This window comes from Castanea sativa, chromosome 7 (assembly GCF_040712315.1).
Source record: "Castanea sativa cultivar Marrone di Chiusa Pesio chromosome 7, ASM4071231v1".
Classification (NCBI taxonomy): Eukaryota; Viridiplantae; Streptophyta; class Magnoliopsida; order Fagales; family Fagaceae; genus Castanea; species Castanea sativa.
Window position 1 is genome coordinate 29,211,059 of NC_134019.1, and position 16,373 is coordinate 29,227,431.

The 16,373-nt window shown below is 34.8% G+C and overlaps 2 protein-coding genes across 2 annotated transcripts; one reads left to right on the forward strand and one right to left on the reverse strand.

The window, feature by feature from the left end:
* Positions 1–2,304: 2,304 nt before the first annotated feature.
* Positions 2,305–7,576, reverse strand: LOC142643350 (methylthioribose kinase-like). Its single transcript, XM_075817916.1, has 6 exons — positions 7,130–7,576; positions 6,267–6,576; positions 5,538–5,712; positions 5,236–5,437; positions 3,444–3,658; positions 2,305–2,620 (listed from the first exon to the last, which is right to left on the reverse strand). The coding sequence occupies exons 1-6, from the start codon at positions 7,313–7,315 to the stop codon at positions 2,449–2,451; spliced, it is 1,260 nt and encodes a 419-aa protein (XP_075674031.1). The 5' UTR covers positions 7,316–7,576; the 3' UTR covers positions 2,305–2,448.
* Positions 7,577–9,102: 1,526 nt separating this feature from the next.
* On the forward strand, positions 9,103–16,031 carry LOC142643608 (triacylglycerol lipase 1). Its single transcript, XM_075818299.1, has 9 exons — positions 9,103–9,588; positions 9,776–9,886; positions 10,495–10,635; positions 11,192–11,302; positions 11,386–11,529; positions 11,614–11,654; positions 11,748–11,824; positions 14,531–14,626; positions 15,591–16,031. Exons 1-9 carry the CDS (start codon positions 9,406–9,408, stop codon positions 15,914–15,916), a joined length of 1,230 nt encoding a protein of 409 aa, XP_075674414.1. The 5' UTR covers positions 9,103–9,405; the 3' UTR covers positions 15,917–16,031.
* Positions 16,032–16,373: the final 342 nt, after the last annotated feature.

A 16,373-nucleotide genomic window follows, 5' to 3' on the forward strand; every position in this document is an offset into this window, starting at 1 on the left:
ATTATGCGGGTTTTTCTTGCTCAAAGAAGATGGGAGGAACCGGATTCTCCATTTGGAAAACTACAGAAAAGTTAAAATGTTTTTAGCATGTTCTTTGAAGTTTGAACTTACAGACATAGCTGCCCAAAAGGAAATTCTTCCTCATCTTAAATTGAAAACTGGGACCATTGGATATACACCAATAAATCATAAATTTTGATATGAAATACAAGAATTTGATAGATTAAATTTTTTTTTTTTTCTTCTGTTTATGTTTTACACAGTGAGATTAAATCTTAAAACTCCAAAGTTCATAGACTTTCAGCCAAATCATGTTGAATTTGAATCATTTGAAAAAGTTTTTTTTATTAACTAAACAGCAAGATTATATATTTAAATTTTAATTCAATTTTTCTTTATACCACACTGATGATTACCTACAAAACACAGGTCCAAAAAACAATCCATATATTGGAGCAGATGATAGGGGAAAGGGGGTCAAACCACATACGTGAGCAGAAAAAAGAGAAGTGGAGTCTTGATCCTCTCAATTGCAGACTCTTCCTTTAGTCACACAAAAATAGCACCATGGCTGAGCTTAAGTATTTGTTGACTTCTTTGATAGTCCTTGCAACCATGCAAGCATTTGAAGCAGTGCAATATGTAGTGACCAAAAAGGTGGCTTCAGTTCAGTCCCTGGTGGATGCGCTTTTATAATGAGATTGAAGAGACTGCTAATGAGTTTGGAGCTGGATACAGCAACCAACCGCTGAAATCTCCCACAGAAATCATTTGCAGACTCTTCCAACAGAGAATATCAGCAGAAAATAATGTGCAGCGAATGAGCTTTTGTCTGTTGTAAAGATGGACAGTGTAGCATAAACTAGCAACAACAAAATTCATGTTAGCGCAAACTATATTACTGGCTAGATTGAAAGTTTTGTGAGGATCGAGGCAGGGTATGTAACACCACATTGGGTCTATGACAGATATCATAATTGGGATCAGAGGCAACAGCCACGTTTCTCACTGCTGTAACAGTTTCAGGAATGAGTTTGTGGTGGAGCTCAACCCCAAGAAGAGAAGGTACTACACATCTTTTACATTTTTTGTTGAGCTGCTAGGTAGGACTTAAGAGAGTAGATCAGCTATAGAGTGACCATTAAGGCTAAGTCACGAAAAGCATTTTCTTTTCATTTCAGTGGCTGCAACTTGCATAACAGAGACATCCTAGTCCAGCACCTACCATCTTGTTCTGTTCTCTAAGTAAAACATAACATGTACAGCATTATATCCAAAATAACCTAAAGGGCTTTGTTAACGAGGATATCATTAACATCAGAGGAGATATCTGATTTAGCTTAAAGCACGTGCAAGATATCTGACACAAGGACAAGGTCTTGAATTTCCCTACAAATCCAAATAGGTCCTATATAATTCTCATCTGACCATCTTTAAAAGGTTAATTTCAGGGCCAAGTGTCACCTGTCCTGACCAATCTGATGCTAGGGCAAAACCATACAATTAAGCTTCAACAAATTGAGTAGATGAGGGTCTTAAGTAAGAGCTACCAAGCCATAAAAATTGGAAAACCCTTATACAAACCTAATGGAGAACTTTGAGGTGAATACGTTTTACTTCAACATAATAAGAGCATGCACACACACACAGAAGCCAAGTCAATGAACATCTCATAAGCAATTACAAAAAGCCAAAAGCCAAACTTCCGACACTAGAAAAACTCTAACCATGGAACTCAAATTCAATACAACCACCCCCAAACCCGGCCTCTCTCTCTCTCTCTCTCTCTCTCTTCCTTAGAACAGTAATTTTTTTAACAGAAGACACTCAAAAGTCAAAACATCTTTTCATTTCTGTTTGGAGGAATGCTACTCAAACTTCCAGGGAGCTCATTCTAGAAATAATTAATAAGTATGTGAATGTCTTCATAATCCCGCATACCTGCGGCACTGAGGAGTAACTTCAAGGATAAAATCCACAAAAATATTCCTGTTTGGTCCCAAGACAATAACTGAGGCCTAGCATATTTCTTCTGACAATGATAGCCCCCAACACATTTAATCAAATATCAATCGTGTATAAAGCCTTTAAGAGCCATTTAAATATTTAACACAAAAGCTCTCTGGGTGCTACAAAAAGCATTTTAAAGAACCATTCAAAATATTAATTATCAGGCCCACCCATCACTTAAATGATAGAATCATAGTTCTCTTATCCATCGGTCCAATGCACTGAGCTCATCTCATGGTAATAACAAACAAGCACCTTCGGCAATCTCAGTTCACAGCAATGAAGCAACCACAATAACAGCAAAAAAGGAAATCTTATTACTTTGAGTTAAAGTTGACATTACAATACACATAGTAACAGTTCATTCTACAAATATCTGGAAATTCTTGTCTGGAAAACCCCAATATTCAAGCAAACTATCATTTACCAAAAACATAGTCATGACTGGAATTTTTGAATGGCTGAAATAACTTCAGTAATGGCATGGAATTTTCTCCTTTCCTTGAGAAGCAACTTTGCCACTTCGAGGGCTCGGAGTTCACAATCTGCTCGTCTGCTAGCATCAGTGATTGATTCAAAATCCTCAACATGTGCCACACCAACAATTCTCCTGTCATTCAGAAGATGCCCAAAAAGAATCAGCTATAGGAGATAAATTCAACACATTATTAGAAGAATTGAACATTAGCAGAATATGAAATATGCAGTGTCATTGCCTTTTTTCTGTTAGTTAACCATCTTCCATCTAGAAACTACATAGGGATAATATTTTCACTCAATAGATAATATGAAAGAAAAGTGAATTACGAATAACTATTTATTGTTAGAAGCTAATCTATGTAACATATTTCCATGTCTGAAAAATGCGTCCATGATTGGCTTTACAACAAACTCAAAGCAATCCATAATGCAAAAAAGATTTGTTAGTGTGTGGACAAGGCTTTATTGATTATTAATGATTATAAACAAATAACTTCAATTATGGAATAAAAATGTATTCTTAATTCTTTGAAATTTGGAAATCTTCCATCAATGAGTTAGTTAGCTTCTGAGATTAGGTTCTGTTAGAGATGCTCAAAACCCTCTGCCTTGGGGATAGTAATTTTTATAAAAACAAAAAAAAAAAAAAAAATAATAATAATATAAAATAATAATGAATTAATAATAATAATAATAATAATAATAATAAGCTATACTTGCACCCAATGGGTCTTGAACCCGCAACCTTACACTTCATCCCATTATTATGAGAGAAGGTAGTGCCATTTGAGTTATAGCCCATCAGTTAAACTCTAAAATGGAGAAAGCTCTAATATTTGAAAGTAATATGGTTAATCCTTCAAAAGCAGTAAAATGAATCAACATTGAAAATTTCTACACACAGAACACAGAAAATAAAGTGAAAGCCAAAAATCTGTAGTCAGTTTTGTTACCTTATCATTTTGGCAGCACCAAATCCAAGGGTGTCATGGAACAGATCGTCCATAAATTTCTCTTGTACAAGCAGCTGAAGCTCAGGATTGTTATATATTGCAGGAAGATATGCCTCACCAGAACCATCCTTGTGCTCATCCCAAAGTGCAATGAATTTCTTGCGGAAAAGATTCCAAGTCTCTTCAATTGTCCTCAAAATCCACGCCTTATATGTCTGCACAATTATTTTAAATATCAGATATGACCCTTAAGAATAGATAGAGAGATACAGAACTAATAAGTAAACACCTACAAGCAGGGCTACAAGTCATCCTTTTTACATAAGGAAACTGTAATAGATAGTTTCCTTAAAAACAACCAACAGCAAAGAACTTCACCAAAAGAAAAAGATGTTATATCAATAGAGTAGAAGCATTATACGAATCAGGCTTCATCTCTTTCCAACTGTCCAGCACTTCATAATGAACTCATGATCACAAGTTCTGTATACAATATTTTACTATAAACCATAGTAACTTTGAGCTTAAGTACTTTATCTTCACTATAATCGGATTAAACATCTTTTCATATTTCTTACAAATCCATCAATGAACCTCACATGATTATTTCATGCTGGCATAACTCTAGTTGTAGAAATTTGGGACACAGTTTAAGCACACTCTTTCTTGCTTTTCTTTTTGTTGCCACTTAAGAGGGGAATACTCGTAATTTGCATATTAATATCTAAGCAAGTATAATAAAACCAGTTCTAGGGTTAATGAAAGACCCTAACACAATTTTCTCCAAAATTAACAGAAATTAATGGCAGCATATTCAATGATGGAACTGCAACAGATCCTAAGATATGTAGGATAAAATTATTTAGAGAAGCAGTAAGGTCTTCAGAGCATAGAAATAAAGAATATTACTGTGGAAAGACAAAATTTCAGATAGTAATCCAGCAGGAGAAGTAACATGCACTAAAAAGCACATGCGGATCCAGGGAAAAAAATTTAAATTACATACTACAATTAAAACTGAGTACATAACAAACAAAAAGCATACACCCACACACATAGCATGTAAATAATATTATTTAAAAGAAACAAGAAAGAGCATGAAAATACTGTATTCAACCACAAATGGCCCCAAAACATATCCAAATACTAACACTGCGACAATGAAAAAACCAGGCCATGTAAACTCTAACATACTACTACTAGACTTTATTTCTTTCGACATAAAATCATCAATGGACAATGTTTTCTCATATAATAACATTTTCTTCTGTTTGTTTGCTTGCTTGAGTGTAAATTCATTTTCAAATTTTACTCTTCATTACACTGCCATTTCTGTGTAAAATGGCTTATGGATAATTTGGGTGAAAAAAAGAATGCGTAGTAAAGGAAAGGGCTTTTTGGCACTAACACTTTTTTGTTCTTTTTGGTGGTGGTTTTGGGGCTCACCCCTATTAAGGGGAATCTTTTTCCATATTCCCATATATCCTTCTCTTTTCCCATATTTTGAGATAAATTAGTGAAATTTCAACATAGTTTCAAAGTCCAAGCAAGAAAAGAAAATCCAAGTGGAAAATCTGAATGTAACATGTTTGTTATTTACTGGCGTTAGATTTTTTTGTCTGATAGATACTGGCATTAGCTTCTGCACTGTTTATTTTACAGGAAAATAAATGATTTGTATAAATAACAAACATTAAATTAAAGACAGAGAGGATCATGCATTTTTTCAATAAAATTACTTTTCAAAAGAAAAAATAAAACAAAGAGGCAGTTACTATAAAACAGGACATACTTTTCTGTCATACGCTTGATCAGCATGTCCATCTTGTGCAAAGAAAGCCAAAATCAAGTTTCCAAGAAATGCTCCAACGTCAAAACCCATAGGCCCATAAAATGCAAATTCCGGATCTATAACTTGAGTTGACTCACGAGTAACCATTACAGAACCAGTGTGGAGATCTCCATGTATAAGAGCCTGGGCTCTCTCACAGAACCTAAAGGGAAGGCAACTCTTTAATATCATAAAACACTACAAACAATAGAACTGCTGCCACATGTTATAAAGAGCAAATAACCACAATGAAGGTACTGTACTTAGATTTCAATTCTGCAACCTCAAGCTTCAAAATATTGTCCTTTCGAACAGCCTCAGCTTCAAGATCAAGAAAAGGGGATGTCCAACGGTTATACTCAGAAACTTTGTAAGGGTCAGAAAAAACAACCTGCTCAGTGAGCCTGCATAATTCCACATTCCCACAAAATTCGGCAACTGCATAGAACAAGCATGAGTTAGACTACAATAATGACCATATATGACGATCATGCTCTGAATAAACTCATCAAACACCAAACATAAAAAATTGTGGAAAATAAATTCATAGTAAGGGAAAATAGGTAAATCATAAATAAACAAATCAAAACAAGTTGTGGTCAATTTTCCAGACTAATGTTCAGGCTTAGCCATAGCTGATTAAATGTTACAACACCTGAGTTGCAACACTGTGTTGTAACACCAAAAGGGGAAGATAGTATGTTTGAAGGTGCTGATGCATCTAAGTATGTTGGTGGAGGTTTGATTCCAATCATTAGTTTGCTTTAGAGTTGATTGAGGTGAGAATAGTCTTGCTTGCACTATCTTCCCCTTTTGGTGTTACAACACAGTGTTGCAACTCAGGTGTTGTAACATTAAATTATATATATATATATATATGTATAGTGAAAACAGACTCATAATGTAGAAGATTATATAAAACATGCTGAAGCCAATAATAATACAAAATTACAATATAAAAGGCTCACACTTCAATAGGAAATATCACACACCAGCACGTTTGTGCTCCGTTGTGGAACGATGAAGGAGGGATGTGAAATAAAGTGTCCTTGCCATGAATTCTGAAATGTGTTCTGCCAGCAAGGGGTATTCAATTCCGGCAATCAACCCTTTCCTCAGAATTATATGTGGAGGCTCCAAGTAACGCATGCCAATCAAAGACATAGTACGATCAAAATGATAAACTTCAGGGACATGCTCAGGACTCAAGCGAGCTTGCTCTCTCAGTGCCACCGCCTCAAAATATGCCCTTTCCTTAGTCATCGGCCATGATTCCCCTATACAACGTATGTACGGAAGAGCCTGCAGAATCACACAGCACAAAAATTTACAACAGAGGACACAACAACCAAAGACCATCTCCAAGTATAGGATAAATTATCGCTAACCCCGAGCGCTGAAATACATACCGATTGTCCCAAAAAGCTCAAACTATTAGGAAATGCAAATTTTTATTCATTTAACCATTATTCTATTTTCTAACAGACTAAACACCATGAATTTAGCTAGATTTTCAAGTAACCAAGCTTGATACACCTTTTGATGATTATTAAGTGACAACTGAGATTGCAGATATTACAACAGTACAAAACATCTTTTTTACTTTTGGAATCCAATACATTTCGCAAAAGTAAATTACTTTCACATAATAACCACTTTGTTCAAAGCTTCTTTTGGTTCTTCTTCACAAAACTGTACATTCTAACAAACCCATTTCCAAGTTTTTGTCTTTCTTTAATTCATGCTCTCTAACCCAACCAATAAAATACAAAATGCCCAGAAAATCTATAAACACACACAGCATGAAAAACAAAATGTACACACACACACCAAAAAAAAAAAAAAAAAAAAAAACCTGCTTGATGACGAAAGAACCATCAGGGCCAACGATGATGTAGACGAAATTAAGGTTGCCATCTCCGACCTCCTTAATCTTGATGTCGTCGAGGTTGTTCCCGAGCTTAGAGTGCAGGGCGGGCACGGTTTTTATGTACTCGATCAGCGACTTCTCGTCCAGAGGCCTGAACTCTGTGAAAGCCATTGTGATTTGTGATTGTGAGCAGTGGTGAACAAAGTAGTGGTTTTTTTTTTTTTAGTCTAAAAAAGAGAAGTTGAAGTGTTTGGTGTTATTCGAGGTTTTTCTTTTTTGTGGGTGGAAGAATGGTCGAAAAGAAGAGGCGTGAGTCTTGCGATTGTTTGTTGAAATGATGGATGAGGAATGAGAATAGAGTGAGAGAGGACATTTGGGAAAAAAAAGATAGTTATAAAAACACAGTTGCGTACAATGAATCTGGTCGGTTTTAGGACTTGTCTAAAAATTAGTCCAAGTTATTCATCGAATGACAGCATGTTAGCAGTATTAAAGTTCAACAAATAAAAGATTACGTCTGGATAAGTACCCCACTAATAAATGAAAAGTACCGGCTCTTGTAGTATCTCAATGGCTTGAATACTTATAACGAGTACCAAGACTTGGGTTCGAGAGCTAGTGAGAGAGAGACCAATGAGAGAAAAAATGAAAAGTGAAAATCATATTATTTTTCCAACCGTTAATTTTAATTATTGAATTTTGAAAAAAAAAAAAAAGAATTTTGATATGAATGATATAATTTGATATTATTTGATACAAAATAGTTGACATTTGATTAAAGTTACATAGGACCTGTGTACTATATAAGAGTTTGTGCGGTTTGTCTTATTCACATAACATAAGTTGGAGGAACTGGACCGGATTCTAGATTTTTTTTTTTTTTTAAACTACTTTGGGTGCTCATAACTTCAACCTAAATCATGTTGAATTTTACGACCGGATCTTCTTTTTTTTTTTTTTTCAAAATACTCCTACATTCTTAGGTTAAAGTAGAGACAAAACTAAAGGATAGTTTGGTAAAAATATATGTCTAACTTACACTAAGGCTCCGTTTGGGAGTTCATAAATGAATGAAATGAAATGATTATAAGGGAATGGAAAGAAATGGTATGGAATATAATGCATTTAAGTAAGGGAAATGAATGAAAAAAATGGAATGGAATGGAATGGAATTGAGTAATCTTGATTGAATGTTTTAAAATAGAGGAATGGAAAGGAATAAAAATGAATGGAATGTAAGTAATCTTGTTTGGGAGTAACATGGAAGGAATGAAATAAAATTATTTTATGACAATATTACTATTAGACCCTTATTTTAAAATAAAAGGTTGAATATATAGGGGTATTTTGGGAGTTTTAGTAAAAAATTCATTAAATCTAATTCTATTCCCTCATATTCCTCCCAATTTTGGGGGAATGAAAATTTAAGATGTTAAGGGAATAGAGAAGAATGAGTGTTCCCTCTTACCCATTTCATTCCATCTCACTTAAACTCTCAAACAAGGGAATGGACTTTCCATTCCCTCCATTAAAACTCTTAAATAAGGAAATGGAAGAATATTCTAAAATTATTATTTCCATTCTTTTCCATTCCATTCTATTCTCTCCTTCCAAACGAGGCTTAAAACATTACTTACAAAATAAAAACACTCTCTACTAATCCACTTCTTCAAAATAAGTTAAACATCCCAACAATGTTTATCCAATAACAAAACTAAATATAAAAAATTATAATTGATGAAAAAACAAATCATTAAATTTTATCTAAAAGTTCTCAACGATATACAGAGCACTCAATTTTATATGCTTAAATTTTAACAAAAGAAAAAGGCAAAGAAGACAAGAATATGGACCATGTGGTGAGGTGGGTGGGGTAGGTGAGATAGATGCAGAATATCAAAATTTAGGGGCAATTTAGTCATTACATTGGAACTGGAGTTTTCGTTAATATTTTGTCTTCGATTTGGAGAGACGAATTTTGGGTGGGATAGGGAAGAAAATGCCTTCAGGTTCCACCAAAAAAAAAAATTTCCATCTTTTCTCTCCTTCCAAACTTATTTTCTCCCCTTTTTTTTTTTCCATCTTCCTTATTTCACATTCAACGAAAGGTAAAAACGGTGCGCTTCATGTAGAGTAATGTGTTGTGTGCTACACTGGAGTGGCAATCGCTTTAAGCAAAATTCTGTGTCCGAAAACGTATTGTATTGGGTATTTGTATTTGTTTTTTTGGCACTCCCTTTCCTTATCCAAAATTTTTGACAATGGCGAAGTCAATGGCGGCAGTGGTGGTGGTTGTGCGAAGCTTCCTCCTCTGTCTCTTCTCCTCCCAAATCGCCGCCGCACAATTCGCCGCGACACCTACCAGTCTCCGCCCTCGATTGCCAAACGATACTTTGTGTAACCATCTCATTCTCCCCGCCGGTTATCCTTGCTCCGAACACACGGTCTCTCTCTCCTTAATTAGTTTTTCAATTTACAACTATCAATTCACTGCCAACCAAACACAGCCTTATCTTCTCTTTTCAGAAACTTTTTTTTTGTTTTTTCCAATTTGAGCAACCTGTGACCATGTGAGCTTTGAAGATTTCCCTTACAAAAAAGTCTTCTTACATTTAGTTATTTCAATTATAGGTTCAAACAAAGGATGGTTACTTATTGGCCCTTCATCGCGTGTCTTCTCGTACTGGGAATATAAGCGAACAACAGGGTCCTCCGGTTCTGCTTCAGCATGGACTCTTCATGGTAAACTCTCTCTCTCTCTCTCTCTCTTTCGGTTAAATCTATAGCATATATTTGGAACTCTAGTTTGCTAAACTCAAGTTTCAAGTGAAAATCAAGTTTAGCTAACTTGAGTTCCAAAAGGTTAGCTTCTCACGTGGATTGTCTAACGTGGTATTTTCAATCAGACAGCAGTTATCTGCTTGGAACTCGAGTTTAGCAAACCAATTTCCAAAAGGGATTACTTAACAAAATAACTTAGGGTGGAAGCTTTTTAGTTTTTTTTTTTTTTTTTTGTAAAAAACTAAATATTTGGCAAAAAAAAACGCCAAAAATAGGCATGAGTACAGTTTACAATAAATATTTCACTCACACTCCCAATGACTTAATATATGCTTTTCAATAAAATTCAACTGTATTTATTTTGAAAAGAATGAAAGATTTAGAATTTTCCTACAATTGGTGATTACAACAGTTACATAAGGCATGCATGAGAGTGCTGCCTTGAAGTGTCTTTAAAAGCATTCTTCGAATAAGTTTTCAATGATGGGATTACGTAGTTATCGTTAAGAAGAAACTAGTTTACTGGCTTTACTTGATCTCATTGTTTCCTAGATTTTAAATACAAACAGGGAGGTGATGCATGGTTTCTGGATTCGCCAGAACAATCATTGGGCTTCATCCTTGCAGATCATGGTTTCGATGTTTGGGTAGGAAATGTGCGTGGAACACGTTGGAGTCATGGGCATGTATCTTTATCAGAGAAAGATAAGGTTTATGCAGCTTATACAATTCGTCTCTCTTCCTATTATTAAGTTCTTTTTCCATTTAATTTTGGTCGGTTTTAGTCATAGTGGAGTGCATGAAAATTGCATGTGAAAAGTCATTATCTTCTCTGATTAATTCCTTGCATTTAGTGAATGAACAAAGTTATCATAACTGTTTGTAAATAGTATAAAAAATCTAGTGAGAAACTAAAACAGTAGGTGCGCCATTCTTCTTGCATCACTATGTGAGGGTTGAGTATTGAAAATCTCATAGGGGTGGGGGAGACAATGAAGGGGATTAGGAAAGGAATACATATAGAGCCTGAGTATAACTATTCCTTGTGAGACTGACATGCAACATAAATACAGTCTCAGGATACCAGTCAATCCCCAGACAAACTTACCTTGATATGTAAATGAACACGAACAAATTAGAACCTTGACAAAAAGGATTTTAGAAAACTTCATAGAAAATTCTCTTCAAAACTCTTTTTTTTTGGCATCTAAAACATGCTTTGCTTATCTGTAATGTGACTAGGCTAAACTTAAGTTTTTCTTGCAGGATTTTTGGGATTGGAGTTGGCAGGAATTAGCTCTTCATGATCTTGCAGATATGATATGCTACATAAATTCAATAACAAATACCAAAATATTTGTTGTTGGACATTCACAGGTCTTACACCTCTTCTTTTACTATATACTCCTCTTGCCTTTAGGCTACTTGCGTTTTTATATACTTAATTTCTTTTTGCTCAGGGGACAATCATGTCTTTGGCTGCATTCACTCAGCCAGATATAGTGGAAATGGTTGAAGCTGCTGCTCTTTTGTGTCCAATATCATACTTGGGACATGTCAGTGCTCCGTTTGTACTAAGAATGGTTAACATGCATCTTGATCAGGTATTCCCTATCTGCCATTATTGGATGATACGGTAGAAATGGTTCTGATGTTAAAAATAACCAAGATATATTTGTTTTGGATAGATGATTCTCGTCATGGGCATTCATGAACTCAACTTCAGAAGGTTATAAACTGTTTTTATCCTATTATTCTTCTTTTGTTTATACTTAGGCTTTAGTATTAAGTGTGTTTTGTTGAACTTCTACATGATCTTCAGTGATTGGGGGATCAACCTCGTGGATTCCATCTGTGATGGCCATGTAGACTGCAATGACTTGCTATCTTCCATAACAGGTTCTTCTACTCTCTCTCTCTCTCTCTCTCTCTCTCTCTCTCTCCTCGCATGTGTGCATATTTGTGTTTGGACATGGCTCTATATATGCTGTGTTTACACTTTCATTATGACATGTTTGTTGGAACCATTCTTTCTCCAATTTCTTGTTTAAGCGAAAGTGCTATGTAATATGCTTAGTTCCTATTTACCAAATATATACCCAAGTTTGGAAACTGAAAAGAAATGGAATTATGGAAATGAAAAAGGAAGAATTGGGTTCTCCCCTCGTTGGAACTTCAGGGAATTTTGCTTGACTTTTGAAAGCTATTCCTAAAGAACTTTACTAGCCGTTGCTATAAACTACTCCTTTGGTGATTGCCTAGCCATTGCAAGCATTAAACCTTTCATTGGTGGAGAAACTATAACACTAGGATAAGACTATATCATGATTTTTTTAGTTGTTCGAGAGGGATCTCCTTTTCTGTGTATTGCCATCTCTTATATAGACAAGAGGTTGATAGCGGTTCCACATTTAAATTTTAAAAACTAACTACGACTATCCATGCAAAGAGGCCACATGTCTTTCAAAATAACATCCTCTGTGTGGTCTTCATGCATGCTTGGGAAGTCATGTCTCTGCCATATAGTGGAGCTAGGATTTTTGCTCACTTGATGCACACTCTAAATAGTTTTTTTTTTTGTAAATTATGTAGTTAATTTATTTCTCGTTATTTATTCAAAAATAATAATTTTATCAACTTCAATATGTTTATAGAAAATATGTTTATACTTTTTTCTTTTTTTAAGAGGAATAAGCTTACTTGAATATTATTCTAACTGATAAAGAATTTAATTCAAGTTATCAACTCTCTTTACAATATCAATCAATAGACCCAAAATTATCAATTTCTCTTCTGATAAATTATAGGGATAACTTATGTACATTAACTTAGTTATTTCACATCTGGTTTCAAGTTAAAATTCAACACATGAAATGTAGCACTTATACAAAAATAACATCCTTTTAGAATTTATCTTTTTACTAATACCAGCTCTCTCTCTCTCTCTCTCTCTCTCTCTCTCTCTCTAAGAACAAGCTCCATTCCCTAAGTGATGGAGTTGAAAAATCTGGGATGACTTTAGGCTAAAACTCTTCTTGCTACAATGAATTCAACGAGTCTAATGTTGGGACCAGTTTTGCAATGGGGCTCGTTGACATCGAAGTTAGTGTTGGGTTTGATATTTAGGTTCAAATGACTTCAGGTTTTGAGTTGGGTTTCGCTGTTTTGTGTCTTTATGGAGAAGAGAATAGTATATAGAGAATGATAAAACTCTTCTTGCTACAATGAATTCATCGAGTCTAATGTCTGGACCAGTTTTGCAGTGGGGCTCGTTGACATTGAACTTAGTGTTGGGTTTGATATTTAGGTTCAATTGACTTCAGGTATTGAGTAGGGCTTTGCTGTTTTGGGTCTTTATGGAGAAGAGAATGATAAAACTATTCTTGCTACAATGAATTCATTGAGTGTTGGGACAAGTTTTGCAATGGGGCGTGTTGACATCAATGTTAGTGTTGGTTTTGGTATTTAGGTTCAATCTACTTCAGGTTTTGAGCATGGCTTTGCTGTTTTGGGTCTTTATGGAGAAGAGAATGATTTTTTTTAATAATAATATTACAGTACTTTACGGTTGATTCTAGAAAACCTGAAAAAGGGGGGGGGGGGGGGGGGGGAACTTACATGGATTAGGGTAAGTGGGGTTTATTGTTTTGTTTTAGGGACTGCCTTATAATTCTTTTTTTTTTTCTTTTTAATTTAATCTATCCATAAGTTCTTAGAAATTTTAAGGAGTTCCAAATTTTTAACAAGGTTCTCATTATTTACCCATAATATATTTTTAGCGGATACAATCGAAAAAGGATTTCAATTCTCTGTTATGTTTCATAAAACCCCAAAACCTCTGCCATGCGTAATTCCATGTAATGCTACAGTACCTGTCCTCCCAAGCATGCTTGACATCTTAATATACACACTGTATCAGCCTAAAATTTAATCTTTAACAAAGTTACTTTATAAGATAAAATTGGGTAGGCTGAGCTAAATTCGTCCAATAATATTGGGCCTTGAAATATCCTTTTTTTTTTTGGTAATTGCACCCACCCACACACCTGGAGAATCTTGAGCGCTCGATCTCACTTTCCACTTTATTTTTACAAGGTAAGGATGTGCCATTTGAGTTAGAGTTCATTGAGATATTGTTTGAAGGACTTCATGTAAAGTGAATTGGCCAACCCCAAAATTGAATGCTTAGGTCCTACCTTTGTAGGCATAATAACATCCCCACTTTCTCACTCCCACATGCCAGGCTTTGCATGCCCTTATTCTTTTAGGATTCTGGATCTCATTTTCTTGGATGTGCAAATTCTTTTGATAAAATTGTTACTGCAATGAGTTGACTACTTGGTACATGATTTTGTACAATTTTTAAAGAAGACCAGACTTTTTGTTTCTTATTATACTTTTTAATCAAGTTGTGTATATGGTTAATAGTACAAGGTTGAAATAGATATAGGTTTTGGGTTCATATTTACAATCCTTGAAAGTAATAATTTAGCAACTTAATGAAACCAAAAGTGGGGAAGGTGCTCTTTTGCTATATTATAAATGCTTGATATATGTGTGTATTTTCATTTAACTTCTTTTGAAGGTGTTTCAATAATGTTGCAGGGAAGAATTGTTGCTTCAATAACTCGCGTGTGGGTTTCTATCTTGAATATGAACCACACCCATCATCTTCAAAGAACTTGCGTCATCTTTTCCAAAGTATGTAGTAGTCAGTTTATCATCCTCTTAGACTAAATTCTAGTAGTTTGTGTGATGTTTTGTGTAATTCTTAAAAACTTGTTTTACACTTTGATAGTTGCAAATGTGTTGAGGCTGATATATTTTAGGAATGCTTCAGATTTTGTTATCATATTCTCATGGCATTGCTCTTTGTACTGCTATAAGTTGTAGTTTAATTTATACGCTAATGACCCTGTGAAGTCTGCAATGCACTTGAAGAACCATATATATTATGAATGGCTATATTTTGGTAGATTTAGCCTTTAGAATATGTGAACTAATTACTAAACAAAGGTATTATATATTTACTATATAAATTTCGATATGTTTTCAGTGCTCTCGTATGTAATATCTATGAATTTGATAGAAGAATTTGAGATGGAAAACAAGTGTTTATAATGCACATAACTGGAGTTGCAGCGTTGCACCCCCTTTGACCTTTGTAGTATTTTCTTTGCAATTCTTGCACTTTTTCTTTTGGGGGGGAGGGAGGAGAGGGAGGATTTTGGTGGGTAATACTCCAATTTATTGTTGAATGGAATACCACCTCCATGATAATTATATTGTTGTTTATTGACAGAGTGGGGTGTAGTTTGTGCATTTCTCTAATCTTATACTAAGCTTTTGGTGTTAAATGATTGTCTTTAATTAATAGAAATCCTGTGTACAACTTCCTCTTCCCCCCCCCCCCCCCCCAATTATGATGGAACATAAAGGGGGAATTCATTGTCAGCTACAATCAAGATGGTTATAAATTAGATAACCACCTAGAGGCGAGTTCAATGGGCTCTTCTTTAGAATTAAAAAAGATAAATATTTTCTTTTCTTTAACCTGTTTGTGGTACTTGTTCATTGGAAGTGGAACTAATGTCTTTTTCAAATCTATCATATGCTTTATGCTTTTGAGCAGTTTTGTTACAATAATCTCCATTTTGTCTTGCAGTGATTCGTAAAGATACTTTTTCCAAGTATGACTATGGATTGTTCAAAAACCTGAAGCTATACGGTCAGTTGAAGCCCCCTATTTTCGATCTTGGTCACATACCTAAGTCATTGCCTCTATGGATAGCTTATGGGGGCAATGATGATTTAGCTGATGTTACGGATCTGCAGCACACTCTAAAGGAATTGCAGTCCAAGCCAGAGTTGCTTTATCTCGAGAACTATGGTCATGTAGATTTCCTTTTGAGCGTAAATGCAAAGAAAGATGTTTATGACCATATGATTCGGTTTTTCAGGTCATGGGGAAAGTCTAGTAGTAGTTACTAAAATGAGTGCATGTAATGTGTAAATATATAGTTCTGGAAGTACTCTTTTTTTTCTTTGAAACTCTCCACATGTGCACATATTGTAAATGTTATGATATCCCCCTTCTCTTTCTTTCTTTCTTTTTTTTTTTTTTTTTTTTAAGTCTTTAAATGAGGCCAAATTCAGTTGGTATCAGCTTTTATTACGTTTTTCAGTATTTTATAAATAGTTATTTTGATTGGTATATTCAACTCGAGCACCCAGGAATTGAATCTGAGTGCACCCTTAACCCTTGTTTATAGTTAGAGGAGATGTCATTCAGTACTAGGACGTTCTATAAATTTTAAGCTAAAATATCTGTTTCCCTAGAAGGGAGGAGCAGAAAGATGAAAGAAGATCTGGGTTTAATTTCGTTCAATGCTCTATTCATATTCATCCTTCGGATAACAACTACAACTCATTCAAAATAGCAGTAGCA